Source organism: Parasteatoda tepidariorum, chromosome 3, assembly GCF_043381705.1.
Source record: "Parasteatoda tepidariorum isolate YZ-2023 chromosome 3, CAS_Ptep_4.0, whole genome shotgun sequence".
In the NCBI taxonomy this organism is placed as follows: Eukaryota; Metazoa; Arthropoda; class Arachnida; order Araneae; family Theridiidae; genus Parasteatoda; species Parasteatoda tepidariorum.
This window is the reverse complement of record NC_092206.1, coordinates 38,671,862-38,697,884: the sequence shown is the minus strand read 5'-3', so window position 1 is coordinate 38,697,884 and position 26,023 is coordinate 38,671,862. Positions and strand designations below refer to the sequence as shown.

General features: G+C 26.6%; 1 protein-coding gene across 1 annotated transcript in view; it reads left to right on the top strand.

Annotated features, from left to right (window-relative positions):
- Window positions 1-5,059: 5,059 nt before the first annotated feature.
- LOC107447448 (macro domain-containing protein PG1779) overlaps window positions 5,060-26,023 on the top strand; it is a 22,852-nt gene continuing 1,888 nt past the window's right edge. The window contains exons 1-6 of the mRNA XM_016062372.4: window positions 5,060-5,443; window positions 9,803-9,934; window positions 10,447-10,566; window positions 11,322-11,438; window positions 14,716-14,924; window positions 20,555-20,640. Coding sequence (XP_015917858.1) covers window positions 5,251-5,443; window positions 9,803-9,934; window positions 10,447-10,566; window positions 11,322-11,438; window positions 14,716-14,924; window positions 20,555-20,638 — 855 coding nt within the window. The 5' untranslated portion in view covers window positions 5,060-5,250 and the 3' untranslated portion in view covers window positions 20,639-20,640. The remainder of the gene's footprint in view (window positions 5,444-9,802; window positions 9,935-10,446; window positions 10,567-11,321; window positions 11,439-14,715; window positions 14,925-20,554; window positions 20,641-26,023) is intronic.

Here is a 26,023-nt window from a genome sequence, read left to right as displayed (position 1 = left end):
AGTCCAAAAACCATAAGATTTTATTATAATCTCTTAGACAAATTACATCGCGATATAAGAAGATCTAAACAAAATTTTCAATGTAATTTCTTATGCATTGCAAAATAAGTGAGAAATCTGCATAATATTTATAAACGATTTTTACAGTTCTACAGCTCTAAAAACTTTTAAAATGCAGAAAACAAAAAGTTTAATTGCAGAATTCGAAAACTTCAATTTTGAGAAGTTTTAAATGTATTTTTTTAAATGAAACCATGCATTTTTGCTTTTGTCTAAAATATAATTTGTATACTGTGTGACTGCCACTATAAAAAAAGTTTTCTTAAAAGAGAGCAAAAATGTGTCAAAATAACTACGTAACAAATATAGTCGAATTAGAAATCCCCATTTGAAAGTCATGCTCAAAATTATTTTTTAATCAAAAAACGAAATCTCAAAAATTATATAATTTACTCATTTTATGCAATTTGGTTTTAAACGAGAGTAGTCTCAAAAATAAGTAAATACTGTTTTCAGCATGTCACTAACCTCAATAATGAGTACATAGGGTCTTCAAATTCGTCTATATTTGTTACAGAGCTTTTTTGAAACATTTTTGCTCAATTTTGAGAAACCTTGCTTTTACACTATAAAATATTTATAATATGTTTCATGACATCTATTTGTAAAATGTAATACTAACGTTTCTTGAAAACAAACAATTTTTCCTTTCTGAGAGCAAAAATAAAAATTTACTAATTAAAATACAGAAAATGTACAGCTTTTTTTTCATTGAACTTGTTAAAAAACTTTATTAAGTTTGCAGAATGAGTTTACAAATTTGCTCAAAAATACTAAGTTTGCATTTCAGTTCTTTGAAATATCATGAATATCGACTCACATAATTTGAAATGAGGATATCCATTTAAAGCTAACTCATAACGAGTTAAACTTCAATATGTACAAAGTTATTAAAAGGGAAAATCTTATACACAAAAAAATTTAAGTAAGCAAAAAATATATATATATATGTAAGCAAAATGCATAAAGCAATGTAAAATTAAGAATGTATAAAATAAAAAATGACTTCTTTAAATAAATTTAAACACTACTGAATGCAAATCATACAGTTTAAATAATATGAAATTTATTTTAAAAAATAAATTTTTATAGTCCTGATTTTTCAATAATAAAAAAAGATTGTGCTTAATTTGTCTATCGGCATTTAAGAACTCTTTAAATGAGCACTATATTTTAATAATTTAAATTATACTTTAAATCTGAAAATAGTATTTTCTACGTGCTTTAAATATTTTCTACATTTTTGGAAGATAAATTTTTTTAGTTCAAATTTGAAAATATCTTTACTTAATTAATTAAATAATTGTTTTTTCCTTTATTAAATGTCATTTTCTTAAGAATATACTACAATGATTTTTCTCGTGTTCTTTTCTCGTGTTAAGATATGTGCTTTTATTAAAATAGCTTCTTAAATAAGCAATTTCTTACATTTTTAAATTTTGTTTGAAAGGTCAAAATGTCAAAAATTTTAGAAACAAATGCGTTTTAAAATATTTCAAAGGAACAAATAGAAATGCAGCTATTAGACCGATTTAGCTCTTTCACTTAGCCTCCTACACGATCACATACGTAAATTCAACACAGTGCAGCTACTAGAAAAATATATTGGCCCCCTAGAGAACGTATGCGAAAGCAAGCAGCAATGCGTGAAAATGCTAAATCTCTCTAATAATCAACTCGGTCCTAGTTTTAAAGCAAGGGTGAATCCTTATTTCAACTTATCCGGCAGCACTTCTTATGTTGACATTTTATTGTTTATTTCTTGATTTCAAAAATTCTCTAGTTTTTTTAATGTGCGGTAGTTTCTCGTTTTAGTTTCTTACTAAGTATACTTTTTTTTTACTTTTTGTGTCTTTTAAAGTATCAAATTTACTCATGTTCATTTTATGCAATACTTTGCAGTGTGTTTACCACTACAAAAATACAATTTCAATTCACTAGTATATAAGACATGTTAACTTGAGTCTATGGTGGGGTACCTTTTTATAGATGAAGGTTGACACTGTCGATAGCTACTCACAATCTGCACAACTTTATCCAATAAATACTAGTAATTTTAGTTAATTTTTAAAATTAACGTCTTTGTAAATTTTTATGTTACAATTTCAAAGACCTTTTTCAAAGGAATGAATTATCAATGTTACTAGATTTGAGGAAGTGAACATTTTGTTCTCGATCTTTCAAACAAACACATTGTAAGAATCAGTTAAATATGTTAATATTAGCGTTATTGTTGCGTAGAAAAATAATTGCTATAACATATAAAATCATTTATTGGAATGGTATTGAAACTTAGTTCCATGTAGGTAGTAAACGGGGATGATAAAAGTAAGGGGATGTAATTATTAAATGGATTTAAAGAGCCACGAGATCTATAATCTTGACACGAAATAGGATTTTGAAAGGTAGGAAACATTCAAGATCAAAAAAATACTAAATGAAGATTGATAAATTTAAGACTTGTAATGGAACTCAAAAGCCTAAATTTCATTGGTGAAAAGCTTCATAATATGAAATGGCTCTCGAAATGCTGCGATATCTGGGAAATTCAGCAAAACCTATTGTTCAACAATATCAAGTATAGCCAAATGAGACTTGTTTCTTAAATTCCTGTCTTAATATTATTACAAAACAACATTAATATGAAGAGAAGAATATGAAATTGAGTGAAATGAAATACTATGAAAGATTCGTTGATCCTGTTCCTGACCTCAAGATAGTAAAAATGTTAAAATTAACATCCTTTTTTTTTAAATGAGTAATAAGATTTAGTATTAATTTTTGTTACGTTAATGCAGTTTTCATTAAAAATCAAAGACCATAGGTATTAAAATGCGTCATATACATAAATTTCCACAATAAGTTTTGCGATCAAGCCCACGAAAAGAATCTAAGCACCAATAAGGAAATTTTTTCATTGACTTCAGAAATCCCAAGAATGAAAACGAGTAAATTTTTTAATAAGCAGAAGATAGTCTTCGGAAGTACGTGGAAAATGCTAAAATATTCTTTTTTAAAATTGTCAAAAGAAATGGCTGAATGCTGATTCAATAAATTGGAAGCATTCTACAAAAGCAGAATCAGTACCTTATAATAATTCAAAATTTATCTCATTTATTTATTTATTGCAGTTTTACAGATTATTGCTTAAAAAGAGTAATTTGTTTTTTATGTATATTTTTGCCGACTAACCGTTAAATGACAGACGGCATTGTAATCTCTATCTAGAGTGTTAAAAAAATAACCAAAGAAAAGTAGACTATTATGATAAAAACTGTAGAAAATACATTTGCTACAGCTAAAATATTAAAATACTCTTTTCGAAACGAAAATTTAAAGCATTTATAATATTGTGAGAATCAGGCATTGAACTATTGTTTATAAGAATTAATTTTAGTCGAAGCATTATGGTATGAATATTATTTCCATTTATAAGCAAATGTGCATAATGTTTCTGCGATATTCTTTTCCAATACAAAGCAAATAAACTAAGATTTTATTAGTAAAAAAATATATTCACTATTTTTGAATGGAATAAATTAACAAGGTATTCTAAACAAATCATTTAAGTGCTAGATCACAAATAAAAATACCTCTTTAGTTCTTTTATTATTGAATTTCATTACTTGACATTCAAATGGGAAAACATAAAAAATTTTCAATTGAAAACAATCTCTTATCTTTTTATAGAATCGGAAACAACAAAATATCATTGATCATCCCTAGATCGAACAGAAAACAGAACTGAAGTTTGAATTATTTTGTGATAAAGTTTCTCTACACTCTGTCTTCATAAAATGCATAATAATAAAATTATTACTTTATTGACGGTGCTGTTTAAAATGTAAAAACGCGAAATTCGTGTTTTTTCCCCTTTGTATAAAGAGCTAAAATTTTGAAATGAAAATAACTGAAATTAATCAATATCAGAACAAATTATAAATTTCACTTAGCTTTTTACGATATAAAGATATAAGTAATAACAATTAAAAAAACCATTCAATCAAATTCTAAAAAGACTCCCATTAAGGATTCTGCATAATTTCAGAAAATATTTTTATTAGTGGAAGCAAGGGTAATCAAATAGACAAATGCTTGAATTCTTAAATTTTATTTATTTCATAGAAAAAATTCTGTTTAAATCAAAAGGATCTGTTTTAGTTCACTACCAATAAAAAAATAATAATACGCAACAGCTTCATATAGTTTGAATTGTTATGGACACCAAACCTTTTACACAGCTTTATTAAGCTACCACAAGGTGCCGCAATCAAATTTAATCAATCAAGTCAAATATAAGGGTCAGTCACAGTGTATGCAAAAGTATCGCATGTGCGGAGAGGAGAGAGAGAATCTGTTTTTTTTTTCCTTTTTTTTTAATTATTATTTTACGCTGCAGGTAATTTCTGCAGGTATTTTTTTATTCAAGGAGCATTCTCACTGAGCATTAATGCTATTCGAGCGTACGCGAGAAGTCGATCTAGACCATTCTCACTGCCTAAGATCTTTTCCGACGAATGAAAATCGGATTAGTTGAAAATATTTACCCTGGAAAAACTTGCCAATCAGGATCTCAATCGCATGTTATTTTTTCGTCGCATTTATTGAGAATGACTCTTCAGGTTCTCAAGTAGGACCATTCTTACTGGAAGTTACTTATGCAAGTCCACTCGCCGACGAGGGAGAATGAGATTCACCAATTACGTTCTTCATTTTTCTATGCCGAGATTAAAAATGCGTGAACTGAGTTTAGTAGGAATGACCCTTCCGCATCTCTAAATTCGCATACGCGATTTACGGAGTGTCCTTTAGCTTTATTTTATTTAATCAAAATGCGGTTGTTACTCGCCAAACAGGTTCTCGATGCATCCAACATATTTCAAATTCGCATGATGCATTCGCTTGCTGATGCTCTCTGTAAAGATGGAATCGAGTGTGGGTGTTTCAGTCCTGATTGGTTGTATAAACTCGGCAATTGCTTACGTAACCAATTTGACTCTTCTTGAAGGGCAAGTGGTCCATTGAGGGCTAGTTACAACAGCAAAATTTTGCATGCAGTGAAAATAACCCTTATGTTCCCGGCTATTCTGTCATATTAATCGAAACCGTGGGTTACGCTTGCTTTATCTTTTATTTTGTTTATTTACGTTCTGTTGAGGTTTTTCCCAAGGAACAGAACTACTGCAGTAGATGTATCGCTATCTGCAAATTTTATTCCTTAATATTCGTAAAAACCCAAAACTGCTACCATTTCCTGCACTAAGCACGTGTAAAACCTCTGTATTTTGCTTAGAATCATCCCAGTTCGCTGTCAAGCAAAGATTTTCTGGTATATTTACTTCAACCTCTAAGTGGTCAGTAATGGAATTTTCACAAGATAAAGGTATAAAATTTTCAAGTTCTTTAAAAATGTTTTTGTGCAGTTCATAATTTATTGGATATTTTTTTTCTTTTTATATACTTTTAGTTTTCTTAAAATACTTATTTTTTAAAACATTTTAATAATCTTTTGGAGTTTAGGGTTTTATATTAACTGCTCTAAATTATTCAACGCTAGTAATTTTTAAAAAAGTTACGTGAAACGTAGTATTATTTTCGATCCCTGTGAATGAATGTTTTCTAAAATAGATTTAAAACACTGCCTAGTTACGTCTGACCCTCAAATTCAAAGACTCTGTCTTAAATGGTAAATTATGTGTAAACGATTCCATTCGTATAAATTTGCCCATAATAAATAATTGATTTTACTTCACAATGATTGTTCTCGATGCTCTTAATATATTACATATTTTTATGTTTAATAAAAATTGAATTAATTTGTAAATTTTGTTTCATAATTTCTAAATATTTTTGTTTTGCTTTAAAGGAATCTATGTTTTTAGGAAATAATAAAAGCTAAACTATTAACGTTGCTTATGACACTTAATTAATTCTGATGATACGTAATGGTTACTTTGTGAAAAAGGACCTTATTTCCTTAATAAGGACACTTTGCAACCTTAAGCTGATTAAGTACCAAGGAATTTCTTACATATAATATAGCTACAATATATACATACATCTATACATAATAAAGCTATAACTAGAAATGTATTGAATTGTAACCAAAACTTTCTAATGTTACTACAATAAATAAGTAAAATTGTCTTTTGCGCTTTTCCGATAACTGTTAAAATGGCCACATATTGTGAGAATAACAGAGTTTAGCTAAATTAGTGCTGAAAATGTTCTTCTGCAGGAGATAACTTAACTTTGGATAAATTGGAAACTTCACCAATAGAATGGCTTCAAAATATTTCTAATGACTAGGGTTCACTCCAGTATGGCAACAAAATTGTCTTGAAATGTGTTGCAAAAAAACACAGAGCTATAATCGATAATCAGAGAGCTCGCCGCACTTAACTATACTCAATACTCAAAATTACGAAAAATATTTTTTTGCATCAGATGCCATTAAAATTTTTGTATTTTTTATTGTTCTGTGCAGAGGTTAGATTTTAGTTTGAAAATTTTTCTAACAGGATAATTGAAAGTGTCTGGTACAATAGATTTGTAATTTCTATGTTAATATTTCTAATTTACATGTTGTACTTATGTATTTACAGTATAATTGTTCATCAATAAAACATTGTTTTTTGCTCTTTTAGATTTGACTTTATTTAGAATTTTATGGCTTTTAGATAATTAATATTTAGTAAAATGCTTTGCTAGTTCTTACATCTTCTATTAACTTTATTCATTTATTTGGTCTAAGCATTTTAACTTTATGGTGAATCCGTTTACTAATATTATTTTAACTTTTTTTTCATTTAATTTTAATTAATATTAATCTTTAATCATTATGGGGTAATGGACCTAATTAATTTTAAGGTGTAATAGACAATTACTAATTTTTGATATGTACCATAACATTAATTATGAAATTGTAAAATTTGATTTCTTTTTCTTAAGTTTGTTTACCGTGTTAGGTTTTGGACCTCTAAAGGAATACCTATGCGGTATTATTAAGCCTCTAAATTTTTTTTAAGGTGTGAACCCTACTAATAAACAATATGATGCTGTAAAAACACACTATGTAACATCAAAGGCAATTTATAAGCTGAAATCGACAATAAATCTGAAACATTTACTGTGACATCTAACAACAATGATGACAGAACCAAGTTTGCAGTATGGCTTATTTAAACACATCCTGATTTGCATAAGGTCAGTGCCAACTCGATCTAAACAGTGTAGTCTGTTATGATCATCGCAAATTTAAAAGTAAATGACGATAAATTATGTGATTGTATCCTACATCTCTGCTCTCTGATGACAAACTGCACAATTATCACAAAGGTGTGAATAAGAAAATCCCAAAAGTGGAGATATATAAGAGCTGTTTCTTACATTCTTCTTGCTATTTTTACATCATAAAAATAAAAAAATTATGTTCAAGATAAATGAAAAATAAATTTTGAATCAATGTAGAATTATAATATGTGCAAGTGTTTATGCAATAGCAGAATTTACAGAGTCAATCTGCAGCATTGTATTTAAAAATTTAAATTTGTTTGTGACTTCAATGCAATAAGACATAAATTACAATAGAAAAAATACAAATTAAGCTCAACCTAATGTGTACTTTGCAATATTTGCAAATATTAAATAAAATAAAGTTATACACAAAAATTTTCTGTTATTTACATTTCATTTAAATTTTATGCAAAGAGATGCTTATATAAAGTCCTAAAGAAATCAGAAAGAAAGAATTTACTTTCAGGTGATAATATTGAAGTTGTCTTTTCACTTATTTAAAAAAAAAAAATTTTATTTATGGTGCTCTAATTTGTGCTTATTTAAAGTTTCTTCAAATAAAGTATGATGCCATGCTATCACAGGTAATTTGGCGACAAATAAAGCAGTAACCAAAAAATTTATTTACCGTTTTCAGTATCACATTTTTTTAAAAAAATTACTTATTCTATTTCTTACCTTTTATAAAAGAAAATCTAATACCTAATCTTTTCTTTTTCACTTAATCTTCAACTTTCACTTGTTCTTGTTTTTTTCTACTTGAAATTGTTTTTTTTTTTTTTTAAATTAAATTACTGGTGCGGGAAATAATTTGCAGCAGGGTTGGCAAGTTTTTGACACATGATGGTTTTTACCTCTTTATACCATGGTTTTTACCGTCATGTCAANGTCTGTTATGATCATTGCAAAATTAAAAGTAAATGACGATAAATTATGTGATTGTATCCTACATCTCTGCTCTCTGATGACAAACTGCACAATCATCACAAAGGTGTGAATAAGAAAATCCCAAATGTGGAGATATATATAAGAGCTGTTTCTTACAGTGATGCACTTTACTCCATATTCTTCTTGCTATTTTTACAACTTATAAAAAAAAAAAAAAATTATGTTCAAGAAGGATAAAAAATAAATTTTGAAACAATGTAGAATTATAATATGTGCAAGTGTTTATGCAATAGCAGAATTTACAGAGTCAATCTGCAGCATTGTCTTTAAAAATTCAAATTTGTTTGTGACTTCAATGCAATAAGACATAAATTGCAATAGAAAAAATATAAATTAAGCTCAATCTAATGTGTACTTCGCAATATTTGCAAATATTAAATAAAATAAAGCTATACGCAAAATTTTTCTGTTATTTACATTTCATTTAAATTTTATGCAAAGAGATGTTTATATAAAGCCCTAAAGAAATCAGAAAAAAAGAATTTATTTTCAGGTGATATTGTTGAAATAGTCTTTTCATTTATATATATATATAAAAAAAAAATTTTATTTATGGTGCTCTGATTTGTGCTTATTTAAAGTTTCTTCAAATAAAGTTCATTAGCATGCTATCACAGGTAATTTGGTGACAAATAAAGCAGTAACCAAAAAATTAATTTTATTGTTTTCAGTGTCAAATTTTTTTTAAAAATTACTTATTCCATTTCTTACCTTTTATGAAAGAAAATCTAATAATCTTTTCTTTTTCGCTTTATCTACTTGTTCTCGTTTTTTTCTACTTGCAATTTTTTCTGCATTTTTTTTTTAATTACTGATGCGGGAAATAATTTGCAGATGCCGGTATAATTCACAACTTCAATTGCCATGTTGGAGGGTTTTCTAAGTGGAAGATTAAATGCTGCCTAGCTATAACTAAACAAATTTTGAATTGTTAATACATAGGAAATCTAGCTACTTATGTTCTTATAGAAAATAAAGCCTTTAAGTGCATCAATTACATAAAATTCATTTTGTTAAACTTGAACTAAAATCATAGTCATATTTAAAAGTTTACAAAACCAATTTAATTCATATGTTATATATTATTAAACTAAAAAATAACTACAGTGGTATAAATATTATTTAATACAGAAATACAGTTAATGTTGAAGAGTTTTTTCGAAAACTTGCTTTACAAAAAATAAGTGCAGTATTGAAATTAAAATTAAAAAACCTAGTTAATAATTAATAAATAAGTAATAGTACAATTTGTCTTTATGAAAAGTTGTGCATATTACCCTGATTTTACATCTTGTTTTTATGTTTAGTCTTTATTATGAATACCTGATTAATCAGTATTGTGAACATATTGTTCTTAACTTATGTGGGTATTGATTGCTGCTAATAATATACTCTCTTTTTGTCAAAATATATTTATTGTTACATTAAGTTTTTAATGTGAAACATTCTTATGATCTATTTTTATTGATATCATTAAATTTTTATTCTTTCCTTTCAGATAAATATTTGAAAATGAGTCTGGATGAAAAAAGAAATCAGTATCATTGTAAATCTAAATATGTTACCTTAGACAATATTCCTAGCTGGAAACAATATTCTGTTAAAGTAAAGTCTCATCATTCTTCATCAGGTATTCTTTTATTATTTGATTCATACTATGATATTTATGTGATTTTCTTTTTGTAGAGAGCAAAGTAGTTTTTCTTTTAAAATCCAAGCAAGATCCTAAGAGGATAGTTAATATTTATTATGTGTCTCTAATGTAAACTTCATAACTAAGAAATTTTTTTCTGTAAATTTATAAGGCACTTTATATATTACGGTTTAGACAGATTTTGGGTACATTGGTATTTTTTACGATATCTGATTTTTAAGTTTTGACTGCAGCTTAGTTTGTTTTGGGACTCTTAAGGTTTTTGATCAATATTATAAATTAAAATTAAGATTCCAAAATTGCACTTGATTATTTATTGATAAAAATGTCATGTTACCAAAATTTCTGATTTTGCTATGAGGGCAATTGACCTGATCAATAAAGGTGGCTAGTTTAATTTATATTTCCTTGGTGGATATTAATTCTATTTTTTAAATGATGTATTTTGCTATTTATTGTTTATCGGAGCAAATTTTTGTCCATTTCAGAATATTCAAAAAATGATAGCTTGAATGAAAGAGTATCACTCTTTGTTGGTGACATCACTGCCTTAGAAATAGATGCAATTGTGAATGCTGCCAACAATTCACTTCGTGGTGGAGGAGGAGGTATTGTTTTCAGGAAGATTTTTTTCGTCTCTCTCTAAACAATCATTGTTTTTTTAGCTTTTTAATAAATTCTTGGATACTTAAAAAGTCAGAAGGTAGAAATGAAGAAATTTTAATCACTTATCTAATGAACCAGGAACTAAAAGATTACACTAATCGGTACACATTTTGACTGGGAGACTGACATGCCTCTGTTAGATTTTAAAAAACATATGCAAAAATTTATGAAACAAATCTAATTTTAGAAAATACAATACTGTTTGGTAACTGTTAGGTGATATAGTTAGCACCAAATGCATTTCCATTTAATGTAGTCTATTTTCTTAGTATTTTGATAGCGTCACAATAAGCATATGGTTGCTCTTTTTTATTAGTATTCATTTCACAAATTCTGTTATTATGTTTGTTATGGAAAAAAGTTTCTGCTGTTTTTCTATACAGACTATTACTTTCTTATAAAAATTAAGCTGTTAAATAACCTACAAATGTTTTTTTTTAATGAAAAAAATTGCAAATGAAACTTTAACGTGTATCATAATTTTATCATATGTTTTAATAATATGTTCAAAAATAAAAACAACAGATTAGTGTTTTCTTAATAATAATTTTTTTAAAAAAAGAAATGGATCCTTATACAACTAAATTATTAATTATTTCTTAATTTTGGTGCTTATTTTTTTTAACATTTAAACTTTTACACCTTTTAACTTTATGATTGCATTGAATATTATTCATAAATATTTTTGTATGTATAGTCGATGGAGCAATACATAGAGCAGCTGGGCCTAAGCTGCTAGCAGAATGTTGTACTTTAAATGGCTGCCCTACTGGTGAAGCAAAAATTACTGGCGGATACAAGTTGCCTTCAAAATGTATGCTATATTTTTATTTATTTATTTTTTCTTGTCATGCACTTAAAACTTTTAATATATTAACTTACTTAGTGTTTGTCATACTTAGATTTCTCCTTTTACCCTGCAAAAACTGAATATTTTTTTTTTAGTTTGTCATGCTCTTAAGACTTTTTATACATTAACTGACATTATCTCTGCTGTTGACTGTGCAAACAAAAAAGCTGTGTATTTGACTGAAATATCTTTTCAAAACTACCCAAATGTGAAAGTCTCTGTCTGTGATATGCATGCTTATGTTATTGATAATTTTTTGAAAATTAAAGTTTTTGGTGAATTGGTATGGAATTATTACCTCAAAATTCTGACTCTCTTCCCCATTTAGTAAGATGAGAAAAAAGTAAGTTGCTTCGGAAAATAGCTGTTAAAAATAAAGAAAAAAATGTTACCATGCAATCGTATCGTTTTTTCCCAGACTTTTCCCTACTTTTTAAATTTCCTAGTAAAAAGGAAAGTTGGTGTTTCTTATTTTGTTGTTTGAAAGCGTAGCTACGCAAACATGCTTGAATTTCATTTGCTTACGTCATTTGGTATACATTTTGCTATTGTTTAATTTTCTATCTTGCAAAGATGGTGAAAATGCAGAATGGTTTTGGCTTACAACAGGCTTAAATGTTCAATATTTTTTTAGCAACATTAATGGATGGATTCTGATAAAACAATGCAAACATCAATATTTTGGTCATATTATAGGATATCTTTTTAGAATATATATACCGTATTTGTAAATCCCAAAAGATTATTGTTTATAAAATTTCAAAAAGAGTATTTAACATTTTGTGCTGTTTTTTTTTTCAAGGCACTATTTTTTTTATTGTAAAACTTTGAAAATAGTAATACTTAGTCAGCTTGTGCTTCTTTTTCTACAAACTGTATTTTTTTCCTAACTATGTTTGCACTAAAAAACTTGATCCTATAATTCTTTTTCTAATAAATACACAGTACTCGTTTATTTATGCATTATTCTTGCACGACAGTTAAAAGAATGCATAAGTGAGAAAGGTTCATTATTGAAAACTTATAAAATTATTTAAACAATTCTGTTATTTTGGAGGGAAACAAAGAAAAGATAATATTACCTTTGTAGTATTATTTTTCTCCAGGATTTTCCTTGTTTTTTTTAACTTTCATTGTGAATTTATTTTTATGATTTGTTTTCGTTTCTTTTATAAGAAAGTTATAGTATTTTTTTTATTTATTTTTTTTCATTTGAAAATTCAGGCAAAATTGAGCATTCAAGCAAAACAAACATGATTAAATTCAAATTTTATTTGCATATGTAATTTAGTGTATATTTTTATATTTCTATCTGGCCAAGATAGGAAATTGTAGAGTAGTCTTGGATTACAAAGGCTGGTTTACCTTTCCTTACTACTCATGTTCCTGTCTGAAGTATATTTTCATAGAAACTGATTTTTAAAAAAAGAGTAAAATGAGAAATATTTGCTTCAAAATAACAAAACATAAATTATCAGAATCTGTTCAGTTACATTAAAGGAAGATACAATGCAGATATTAATATATTGGTCATATTATTTTAATATATGTGCTGCATTTGTGAATACTTCAAGATTTATTGTTCATAAAATATCAAAGAGAACATTTAATATTTTAGAGCGTATAACATGAATATAGATTTTTTTCATAAACAACTTCTTCAATGAGTTTACCGTTTTCATGTGCGTAAATGTCTAGAGCTACTGACACCCTGGTGGCTCTTGCTCCTTTTATTTTTTTCATTCTTTTTGTGTATTATGTATAACATTTGATTTCATTGTTTTAAAAACATGCAGTTTTCAGTAGCATATGTGTTAACTGGTTTAGGCTTTTGTTGTATGTTATATTGAGTAAAGTAATTAAGACTTGTTAAATTTTTTTTCTGTATGTGTCAAAATACTGTAAGTTGCTGTCTGAAACAAATGTTTTTTTTTATTTGTTTTTTTCGCCCCTCAGCAATTTATGCAGTCATGAAGCTTAATCAATTTAATCAAGAACATGTAAATATTCCCTAGCAGCAAAATAACTTGGGCCCTCATTGGACCAATATTCGCAAGTCTTGACTCAATAAGGTTTCAGAGGCCGATATTGGCCCTAAATGGAATTTGCGATTCACCCAATATTTTATAATTATTATTCAGCCAATATAAGCCCTATATTAGCCCTATATAGACACTGCAATGTCAATATAGATATTGACATTGCGTAGGACCAATATTAAGAAATATAGACATCCCAATATTGGTCCTTTGGAGCATGTTCATATAGAGCCCATCTTGAGCCAATTTTGAGCCCAACTGGGGACAGGGTATAAATGTTGCTAGGGTTATTACATAGGCAGACCTGCCAACTCTTCTGCTTTTAGCAGGAGTCTCCTGCTTTTGCCTCAAATCTTCGCCCTCGGGCCTTCAGGGTGTTTTCTCCTGCTTTTTTCTATTTAGTGCAAGATAGAGGAAAAAAACAACAATTTGTGCAATTTCCTTCCCAACTTGTGCTTCAGATCATGCTGGGCATTTATTTAGAAAAANCTGTAACTGTTTTAACCGGCCTGGTCATTATCAGTTATGATCAGTTTTCACCTCCTAAATTCACAATTCAATTAATTTGTTAATACTGACCAATTATATATCAGTAGCATTTGTTAAAACTGATGAGGGTATGAATTGAAGGATAAAACACTTATTAGTCGTAGTACATTTAATTAATCTAAATAAATTTTATATAAATATTATAACTTGGACTCATTCTGGAAAATCAAAATAATATTGCATTGAAATTTGCCTGACTTAAATCTAATCTTTAATTTTTAAATATACATAGAACTGATGTAAAACTTATGTACATAAATGTATTTATTTTAAAGAAATATGTATATAGCATGAACTGTTGGACAAAAATCCATAATGAGAAATTCTATAACAGTCTGATTTTGTGATGATGTTATCAAGTATGGGTACTATAATTTGAATGCTAAAATGTCTTGAATTTATTGTTACTAAAGTAACTATGTAAATAACGGCATTTTGCTTTATATACATTGTATGCATGCCTTTGCATACATTGATACATACAATGGTTTTGCATGCATCAATGTATACATCGGTATATTCTGAATAAATGTATAGTTTTGAAAAGGAATTTTTTTATATCTCAATTAACTTGTGTATCCAATGAATTTGTCAATCATTATAATCACCTAATTATACTTTTTAATAATATGTGTATTTTCAATTATATGTAGATGTGATCCATACTGTTGGTCCTATTGGAGAGAAACCTGATTTGCTCAAAAACTGCTATTGGAACTCACTATCTATTGCCAAAGAAAACAATTTAAAAAGTGTTGCATTTCCTTGCATTTCTACTGGGGTTTATGGTTATCCAAATGAAAATGCTGCCCATATAGCTTTAAAGACAGTTAGAGAATTTTTAGAAAAGAATGAAAATTCGGTAAATATTTATTTATGCTCAGAAAAATTGTGACTTTTATTTCTTTCTAGTAATGTGATTGTATTATTAATTCCAGTGTCGTTCACTCTTTGTTATAGTATTATATGAAAGCCTTATTTGATTAGTAAGTGTGATATAACGTATAATTTTTCCTCCTTTTCCCTTCTTCATTCAGATACTTCCCAAAATCACAATTGGCCAAATAAATGGTAACCAGTTAACAACACAAATATTTATTAACAAAGAAAAAAAAANCATCATTTTGATAAATCAAAGAATTATAAGCGTCCGGTGTAATTAAACAAGGGATGTTTAGTTTATCTGTTAAAGCAAACAAAATATTTGAACTATAAAATAGACAATCGTCAGGGTTTTTATAATATACTGGCAATATAGCTAATTTCGCCTCGATTTGTTCTTTAAATGCGGATTGTAAAATTATTTTTCCCTTAGCTTCGATTTGACAGTATGACAGTAAGTTTACTCATTAATTGTCATGTTCATACTAATCCTTTCTCCTTTGTTCTAAATCTAGTACACCTCCAATTTATTTCTACTGCCAAAAAGAGGGCACAGCACAATAGAAATAATATGAAAAATAATGCATTCGTTTTGCATACTTTAAGTCTCTATATCTCATTATATCTAATCACTGGTCTTAAAAACCCTTCAAGCTGTGTTGCCTATTTTTTAGATAATTTTAATAAGCAATGGGGTAATTTCAACATTTATATTTTCTCCCTAGAAATTGTATTTTTTCTTATTATTTTAGTTTTTTATTGAAAAAGCTAGGCAATTACAGGTATAGATGAAATTTCTTTGTACAAGGGAAATCTTTTTTAGACATAATAGACTTGCTTTTGTGGCTTAGCTTTAAAACTTAGTCATTAATAAAGACTTCTAACTTTCCAGGAAACAGATATTTTCATACAGTTCCTTTCAGGTCTTCTTTTTATATTTAGAGGCATTATTTTTTTTCATATTTGTTTTATTGGTGATAAACTCATATATTTTAGCAGTTTAAATTTTATCTATGACTATTAATATTTATTTGAATGTTTAAAAAAAAATAATGAATTGGTCAATAAAGGGACATTATCAAATTAAATTATAAATCTATCTTAGAATACTATAAAAATCATTAAAAATATTTGCTTTAGAAACTTTCTTGGTGTAAAAAAACACCAGGGAAACATAAAAATTAATTGATATTATATATTACTATTTCTGTTGTTTTAGGAGTAGTATTTTTTTATATATTGAAATGTTTGCAATTTTTTACATTATTTATCATTGTTACATATGTTCCTTGTTGTAGTATAGACATTGTAATACTTTCACTTTATGTCTTATATATATTATAAAATCTATTGTGTAAGAGTATTATAATTTAGTGTTTACGTAATGCATTAGTTTTGTTGTTTTAAAGAACAGAGATGATTGTGCTCCAAAAAAATCTGGATTTCCGGATTTTTTGCTAATTGCAATTGGGAAATTTCTGGAAATCCAAGATCGAGAAATTTCAAGAAATCGTCCATTACATTTATATATAAAAATTCTTGTATATTTTATTTAGAAATAATAGAACTAGAATTTATACTTGGCCTATTTTTCTTTTGTAAATATTTTTTCTGGTAGAATAATAAATATGATTGGAGATAAAGGTAAACTTATACATAATTATTCATTTAAATTATGCTGTATATAATTTATTTAGAATTTCATGTTTTGAAAGCATCAATCACTTAAATTTATAAAGACATTAATTTTTAGAAATGCGGCATTAATGATTTTACTCAAGAAATTTTCTGGATTTTTTAGTTGTGCTCCCAATCACCCCTGAAAGAAGAAAAATATTTTCCTCTAACCCTATTTCTTATTAATTCGAAAATTTTCTCTTCAAAATTTGGTTATTTTTGCGACAGGATCACTATATAACATTGTAATGATTCATGTATAATAATGATTCATATGAATGCCTCATTAATATTAGCATATTTTTATTAAAGCCTGGTTCATTAATTAACAAAGAAAATCCAGATTTCTTTGGTTGCCATCAGCATGTAAAATTAACAAAAGTTAAAATCGTAATTTTTGTTTTTTAAATATTTCTTTAGTACTTGTTAATGATGTTCATTTATCATCTTTTCTTAGTTATTTTCTAATATTATTAAATTTTTAATTTTGATTGTACTCAACATTTAGCTGTAAACATACTCATGGAATATTCTAATTAACTAACCATTCTACTCTTATTAAACATTTACTTTTATAATAAGTTTTATACGAAATTGTATCTCGTAAAAATTTTTGAATAAAATACTGCATATGAAATTCTAAATTACAGTTAGTAATTAACTTTTTGCGCTATTGCTAAATTATATATTGGGCAGAAAATACTTAGCAGGTTTTTTATAGTAACCAAAAATTTGAGATAATTTAAAAAGCAATATTGTATATGAATTTGCAATGGTATCTTAGCTGAATAATTATGTTTGAAACGAAATCTGCTTTTGTACAATAAAACATTTTGGTTGAATACTTTTTACATCTACATCTTTTATTTGAATACTATCTATTAAATGTCAAGAGATGAAATAAAATAAATGGCTAACAATAATAAAGTTTGCTTAGCGAAGCGAGCGGGAAGCATTTCCCCCTAGTTTTGACTTAATGTTCTATGATATACACTTGAATACTGTGATACATGCTTGTAGTTTATCAAAGTAGAATAGTCAACAAAATTTTCTAAGATTTATCGACATCAAGAAAAGGTTAGAGAAAATCTTAATTGAATAATAGGATTGATGAGGATTGAAAATGATGTAGACGGTGCCTGCCGCGTAATAAAATCATGTTCTCTCTCAGAACATTTGATTTCATAAAACAACTGATTTCCTAAACCGAAATGTCTACACTTAGGAAAAAATATTTCTAACCAATATACTAAAAACTACTAATAACTTCTATACCAATACACTAAAAGTTAAATTGATTATTACCTTTACATTTTATTTTATCGCAGTTTATTGTTGATGTTTTAGTTAAACATGGAGTTCACTTTTTAATTTAAGCTAAAGATTTTGAAATTTTTTTTATTTAACAAAATTTGATGTTAAAGATTTAAAGTGGTTTAGAAGTTTATGAAAGTTTCTGTAACTTTTAACATTTCTTCTACATTGCAGTAAAGTTCTTTTTAAAATATCTGGTGTTTTTCAGCTGTCCATTAAGGATATATATACCTTGTTGAATGATTAAGTTAGTTTGTTCAGTTTTCATTTGTATTTCTTCATACTCATCATTTTAACTCTCACCTTTCAATTTTCTAAAGAAATGTAATCCACATCCATAACTTCATTCATAGGGGGTAAAATGATAGTTACTTTATGTACTTTAAACTTGAGAAAATAGAAATTTCTAATTATTGAGTCCAGAAAAAACAGTGTTTATTGTTTGAACACATGCTGTTACAGACAAATTTGATTTTACAAAACAGTAGATAAAGGATTTTGGTAAAAGCTGGTTTTAGTCTGTTCTGATATTGCAATGATTCCATTCTTACAGAGCACATTTTATAAAGCGGCTGATTTTATATTCCATTGGTTTTATTAGTGGTAGGCAGAATTTTTAAATACCCTTATTATTATTTTTTTAATTATTATTTGTATTTACAAAAGAGTAATTGCAAGTACAAACTCAACTATCGGCTCAAAATTTAAGGAAATAAGATAATACTTGTAGATTAGATAATAATGTATATAGTAGTAGATTATAGTCTTAGGTGAGCAATGATGAGTGCTACATCACCAATTTTGCTTGTTATAACTGAGGTAGATAATAACTGTTATTTGATATAGGAAATTGTATGTTTCAATTAAAATGTTTTAATTCATCCTTAAAATGGAATTCATATATTCATACCATTATAAAAATTTATTGTACTTTTAAAAATCGATTATATTTTTAAAAGCCAAATTATTTAAATGCCATTTCGTGTATCTGAGATAAACATTCATTCATTTTACCTGGCTTATGTATTCAATTTGTAATTAATAAATTAATGATCTATTTTTCATGTATTTTAAATGACCTAATAATCTAAAGTGAATAAAGAGCATATTATACCTTGCCCTTTTTGATGAACTAGTAGTGTTGAACTTTTAACTGATATTTTGATTACCGTAATATATATATTCTTCAGTAGTATACTTGTAAATTTGCCAAAAAAAAGACTAAAATTTTAATTCAACTGTCACTTTTATTATGATTCACTTAGAACTACTTAAAATGTATTGCAAAATATTTAGAATAGTGTATAGAAAATAATTACGATTAATTTATATGGAAAATTGCAACCATAAATACTCCCATTTCTAACTCTCATTTTTTTAAAATAATTTCTCCATAAAATTAATTACACTTCCTGTTAAAGGGATGCGGAACAGAAAATTTGAAATATTATTTTAAAACTATGTGTCAGCAAAATTCTGAAAAATAAATGTATAATGTTTTAAATCGAAATTTTTTTTAAAAAGAGAGAAGTTTATCTTAAAAAGAAATTTTTATATTTCAAATTTCTTTACAATGGAATTGCTTTACAATTAAATTAATTGACAAGCAAGCAACAATCAAAATTTTCAAATTTAACAATTATTAATCTTTTCTAAAATGCCAATAATAAAAAATGCTGTCAAAAAGTTTGTGTTTTTATTTATTGTAAATCAAAACATGAATTGCTATTAAAACATATTTTCAATTTATCACAAATTAAAATTTTGAATCTTGTAAGCTCTAAAAAAAATAAAATAATTCTTCTGAAATAATACAATTGGCAGTTTATGGGTAATTAATTTTTTTCTTATTTTAAAATTCATTGGTTTTATTTATTTTGAAAATAACTTTTAATGTAATTTATAAATGTACTCTTAAGGATATGATTTTTTTTAAAAGTCTAATTTCATTAATATTAAAGTATTATATCTTGATATTATTGTCTTTAGAAATATATATAGCTAAATGTGGATAAATGTACTGTGAAGCTTTTAAATTATTAATTTATTTTAGCTGTAAGTTAATTAATTTGTAGTTTAATAAACATATTTCAATTATACCCATTTAGTTTTATGTTAATTTAATTGCAAGTACTTTTAAAAATTATGTAAGAAGTTGTATGTGTATATAATTAATGAAGAAGATTTGTTCTGCCAGGAATAGTTTTAAATAACTGTTTTATTTTTTTCATATGAGCTAATTTGTTCTTTATTTAAAGTCTAACAAAGTGGTTTTTTGTCTTTGCAAATTCATTAGGGTGTTGAGTTTGAATAAAAAATTTTATGGTGTTCTTTATTCAGTGATTATTTTGTATAAATTTTAACCACATCAGTTAGAAATATTAAGTATTTTAGTTAAAGTTGTCTTTTAATTAACATTGAGCATTAATAATAAATTTTAGCAAAGCTTACTTTAGTAAACGTAAGGAAAATCCAATTTTTTTTTCTCTATAAATCATGATTTTTATCTACATTGCATTTATAGCATTGTTTAAAAATGATCTTATTTTTAAAAATATATCATTCAGTTTTAAATCCTTGCATAAAACAAACTGAAAAATCAAATTATATTTATTTCAGGTTGATCGTGTGATTTTCTGCCTCTTTTTGCCTGTAGATGTGGCAATTTATGAATCTCTAATGCAGGAATATTTTCCTTTGTAAAGGTAACTTAAATGTTTTATAACTCTCTTGCCATGTTAATTACCATACTTCCTTATCAACCTTACCAACTTAATATAAATAACCTTATATAAAACACTTTGAATTGATTCATTTATTTTTTTTATCAAAATTTCCATACAAATTTATGCTTTTTCTTTTTAGTACAATAACTTTTCCAAAATATTTTTGGAAAGTATAGTTTATATAAGAATTTTTTTTTTTTTTTTTTAATTTTACGTAATTCTGGAATAAATAAGCATATGTGCTATAAAAATGTAGGTGACTTATATTTTTTTGAACCAAAAATTTTACCGTTGCTGCTTGAATTTCCTCCAAAGCCTTGTTTACATGGTCAGACATATTCTGCTCCCCTGAATATAATTAATAGCAACAAATAATGAGAGAAAAAAAGAAAATTATATGTTGCCATCAGACAATTATTGGTTAACACTTTAATTTAATCTGAAAAATTTGCCTAAATTGTAATGTATCAAATTTTAGATTAAAATCAATATTTAGATAATCAGTATTAATATTAGAATCAATATCGATATTTAGAATTAAAATCAATATTTAGATTGATAATGAGTAGCAACTTATAGTTATTACTAGTAACATGAACCAAATAGTTATAATGTAGATCTTAAAGTATTAAAATTACCATTAAAATAAACAATAATTTGAATAATTTTGGCAAAAATTTTTATATGTGATATATAATATAAATCATAACTATGGAAGTATATAATGCAAGTATTGTACATGATTTAGTATCTAATAAAATGTCTCCCATGTTAAAAATGAAACTTGCCCCTGTTTTTTTGATGAAATCTGACAGTTTTTTGAAAGTGTCATGTCAGAAACCCAACCCTGAGTAATTCACACCTTGCTCCTCCTAGACAAGAAAAAAGATCAAGATTAAAACTTAGTATTCCATCAAAATAAGGCCATTTCTCATTATAGGCATTGTAGGCCTTCAATGCTATCACAGATTGAAATGGCATAATCTTAGTATCCTTACTGAAGATAATATTCTATGGTTTCTTAGAGATTGAAGTTAAGTGGAAGAACAAATCATTCGTGATAAGCACCCTGTTATCAGAAAGAAGAAGAAAAAAAAAGAAAAAAACTGAAGATTTTCAACATAAATTAAGCATTATCCTGCTGGAAAATCTGACTTTGGCCACCAATTCTCCTTACAAATGTCAATAAATGAGTTTTTAACACTTTTTTCCCCCTCTTTTTATATTGATAATCACTTGGCATCATGAGGGAGAGGCCAGATTAAGATTACCACTATAGCTGTAGCCTTCACACTCATTTAATGAACCTCCACCTTGTCATATAATGGAGAAGAAATCCTTCTTTTTTTATTATGCCATACCAATTGCACTCAAAACCACCTGGACCACCCAACTTCTTTTTTTTTTCTACTCTCATGTTTGAAGATAATTTTCTTTTATATTGCAAATTGTTTGTATGATATATAAAATAAAACAGTAGATGAGATTCTTTAGCAAAATCATGACAACAAATCAACATCAATTTAAAAAAATTTGATTACCAAAAAATGCTAGACCCTCATTTATTGCTTTCGTAAGAAGAATTTGTACCCCAAGCCAGCTTTTCCAGGAGGATGATGCCTCAATTTACGTTAAAAAATCTTCACAGTGGTGGTTTTTGGATAACAGGTTGCTTATCATGACTGGCCTGTTCTTCCGCTTAACTTCATTTCCCAAAAAAATTTCAAAGGCTATCCTCAGTAGGGCCGTATATACCATAAAAGGACAATTTCAGTGTGTGGCAGAATTGAAAGCTATCGTCATTAAAACCTAACATAATAATTGTTCTCCAGGTATTGATAAATGGTAAGCAACACCGTATATTTCAAAAAATATAAAAATGTAGTAATGTTTTGGTTTTAATCAAAAATGGCTTTATTTTAATGAGATGCCTTTTTCTCCCTTCTTTACTTATTTAAATTTTTTTTTCTGTTTAAGTGGGAGAAGGGAGTGAGCTATTCTTTATTAGTATGTATTTAGATATTGACTTCATGATTGATGATTATTGAAATTCAAGTTTGGTTCACATTGATTTTCTTTGCATCCAATTATGGTATAAAATCAAGGTGACTTTATTTAAGTCAGATATACTATATAACATATATTGGTACTTAAATGTGCTTTGTTGCTAATTTATATATATTATAATATATATTCTAAATCTGTCAATTTGCTTTTGGTGAAACTTCTTCGATTGTTTTTCCATTCAGCAATGTTTATTTTCTTAGTATAACTGATCCCATGAGCATACCAAAGTTGAATGTTCTGCAACAAGACCTGTTAATTTCAAAAGTACTGGAACTAAAAAATTGCAAAAAAAAAATACGTAATTAAATAATCTTAATTAATTAAATTTTAAAATAATGTGTAAATGCCTTGATGAAAGAAAAAAAGGATATTAACTGAATTTCAAATTTTCATTAAAACTTGCGCATAAACTATTCTGAAGTGACATAGGCAAAAATAATTCCGTTTAAAGCATTAATTATTCTGCTGAGACTCTTAATTGCTCAGAAACAAATGTCGCAGTTTTAAACAGTTCCTACTGAAAACAATTTGACTAATATATTGAGAAACATTTTGGTCGAAAAATGTGAAATTCTTTGCACCGAATTCTTTTCGTTTACTAATCATTGAGCATTTTTTTTAAATTGTTTAATTGTCATTAAGCTATAAGAGTATTTTGTAATCTGAACAATTTATTTTTTATGTCTGTGCTAAAACTAATAGATGTTTTAATTGGAATACTAAGGTAGTAAAGTATGTATGAAAATATAAATGTAGGCTTAATTATTGCTTTTGGAGTCTTCCATTTCATCTATGAGAGAGAAAAAAGTTCTTTTGTATTATATTTTTTTTTCCTTTAGTTTTCTTAAATTTATTGTGACAAATTCTTTAGTTAGTGTATATTTCAATATATTAACATTGTAATCTAGGTATATAACATTTATATATATATCAAGTTATAATGAAAATATTATGTTTTTTATTTTGAAAATTTTTCTTCGCAACTAATTTTGTTAACTACATATATTAAACTATTATGTTTATAATTTCTTTAAAAATTGTGTTTCGACCTAATTTTTTTAGATTCATTAAAAAGGAACAATTTGCAACTTTTTATGAAAAAGTACAATTTGTGATATTTATATATCTCTCCTCACATCTTTTTTTTTCTTTCAACTGAATAATTTAGTGGCTCAATTTGTTTTATTGTCATTTTATATCTATATAGATGTGTGTTTATTTTTCAATTGAATTTTATTTAAATTATTTTTGTATATTTTTTCCATCTGTTTACTTGTTATTAATTCAGTGGGTATTAAAAACTAATTTTTTAGGATTTTTTTCTTGTCGCCTAATATCAAAATATTCTTTTCGATTGTATAGGATATTTCATTTTTGCAGTATCAATTGGTCTTGATTTTTTTTATTGTATCAAAAAAATATATAATGTTTCATAATATTAATGAATTATATTAATAGATCATTAGTTGTTCATTGCATGTTATTCACAACAACTTAGACCAGTCGTGACAAAGGTGTGGCAAGCAGGCTAAATGAAGCCATCATAAACTCTGACAGAAATTATTTGTTAAAATTTAGACTTACTATTATTTTTAATCTTACAAAAATAAAAGATTATTCATAAAATTAATCAGGAAACTCAAAATATACATTTCTGATTAAAATAAATTATAAATATATCTAGGAATATCTCTTTAATTCTTTTAAGGATATTATAAAAGTTGCTGTCTAGAAATTGGAAAACTGAATTAATTTAGAAATGGTTATATTCAAATAAAAAAAATATATTTAAAATTTCTCTTTTAGGAACAAAGGAACTATTCGATCGATATTGCTCAAATTTTGTATTTTGCCATATGAAATTACATTCTTTAAAATGATGCAAAAAGCTTAGTCTTACATTTCAAAATTCTTTCAACCATTCTTCAGTAAAATAATAAATATTTACTGTTAATTAGTAAATATTTATAAGTTATTTTTTGCATGGAATTATCTTTGGATAAACAAATTTTCTCATCGTATGTAAAAAAAAATTTCTAATTGTATATAAAAAATTTTAAATTTGCTTGATAAGTTCTCAAGATATTAAGAAATATGCAGAAAGTAAAATTAACAATAAGGGGTCTAAACTTTGGAGCACTCTCCTGACCAAATTATTGGGGGCATATTTCCCAGATTGTGGCGACCCTCTATATTTTGGTTGTCAAAAATCCGAATCCGTTAAAAAAAGGGTATGTTTATTCAGAGAAAATATGTTTTTGTTTCCGATTTTGTAACTTAAAATATCGACTGCAGTTATTATTTTGTATATTTGAAGTCAGCCCTTTAAGCCATTAAGATTGAGTTCTAGAGCTTGAAAATCTGATCATTAGATTGAAAGTAGTTCTAGGTGGTCATTTTATTTATTTATTTGTTCACTGTACATTTCACTGGTGTGTTAAATTAAATATTGAGTTTTACTTTACTAAAATATTGAGAAAATTGTAGAGTAGTGAATAGCATAAAAATTAATAAATAAATATTGGAAGATAACCGAAACAAATCACACCAATTATGAATAGATTTTATATATTTGATTATTCTATTAGCCATAGTAATCAAAGGTATCCATGTGTTGTATACAAAAAATAACTAAAGTCTTAAGTTACTCAGAATAATTAGATATTGGGAGAAAAAAAGAAACAAATAAATAACTCACCAATTATGAATAAATTTTGTATATTAAAGATTATTCTATTAACCATGGCAATCAACAATGGCATTATTGTGTTAAACACAGAAATTGACTAAAATCTGTCAGGGCTTCGCAATTGTCCTAAATTAAAAATTAATACTCTTTTGGGCAATTCCATATGTGACGGAATGACATATTGACTTGCATGATGACAATTAATTGAAGTTTCTATGCATCTAATTTCAAATAAACATGATTTTTTCTCATGCATGTCATTATTATTGGTATAATGTGATTCATAAACTAAAAAAAAAAAGAATTTTGTATTTTTTTTATTTTTAATTTTATGAACTTTTTACTTGTGTGACGGAATGACATTTTGGCAACCAAGCTTTTGGCATGCCGCTTAGAACTGATAGTTTCTGTGAATTTTGCAACTATTATTTTCCTGAACTATTTTTTACTTTTAGTATAATGTGTAAGCAATGTAAATTGTGAATTTGGAAAATTAACCTCAGGTTGGTTAGCAGTTATTAACATCTATTTGCTGTGACGGAATGACCGTGACGGAATGACAAAAAGTTTAGTGGAAGAAAGTCTTCATTTAAAAAATGTTTTATT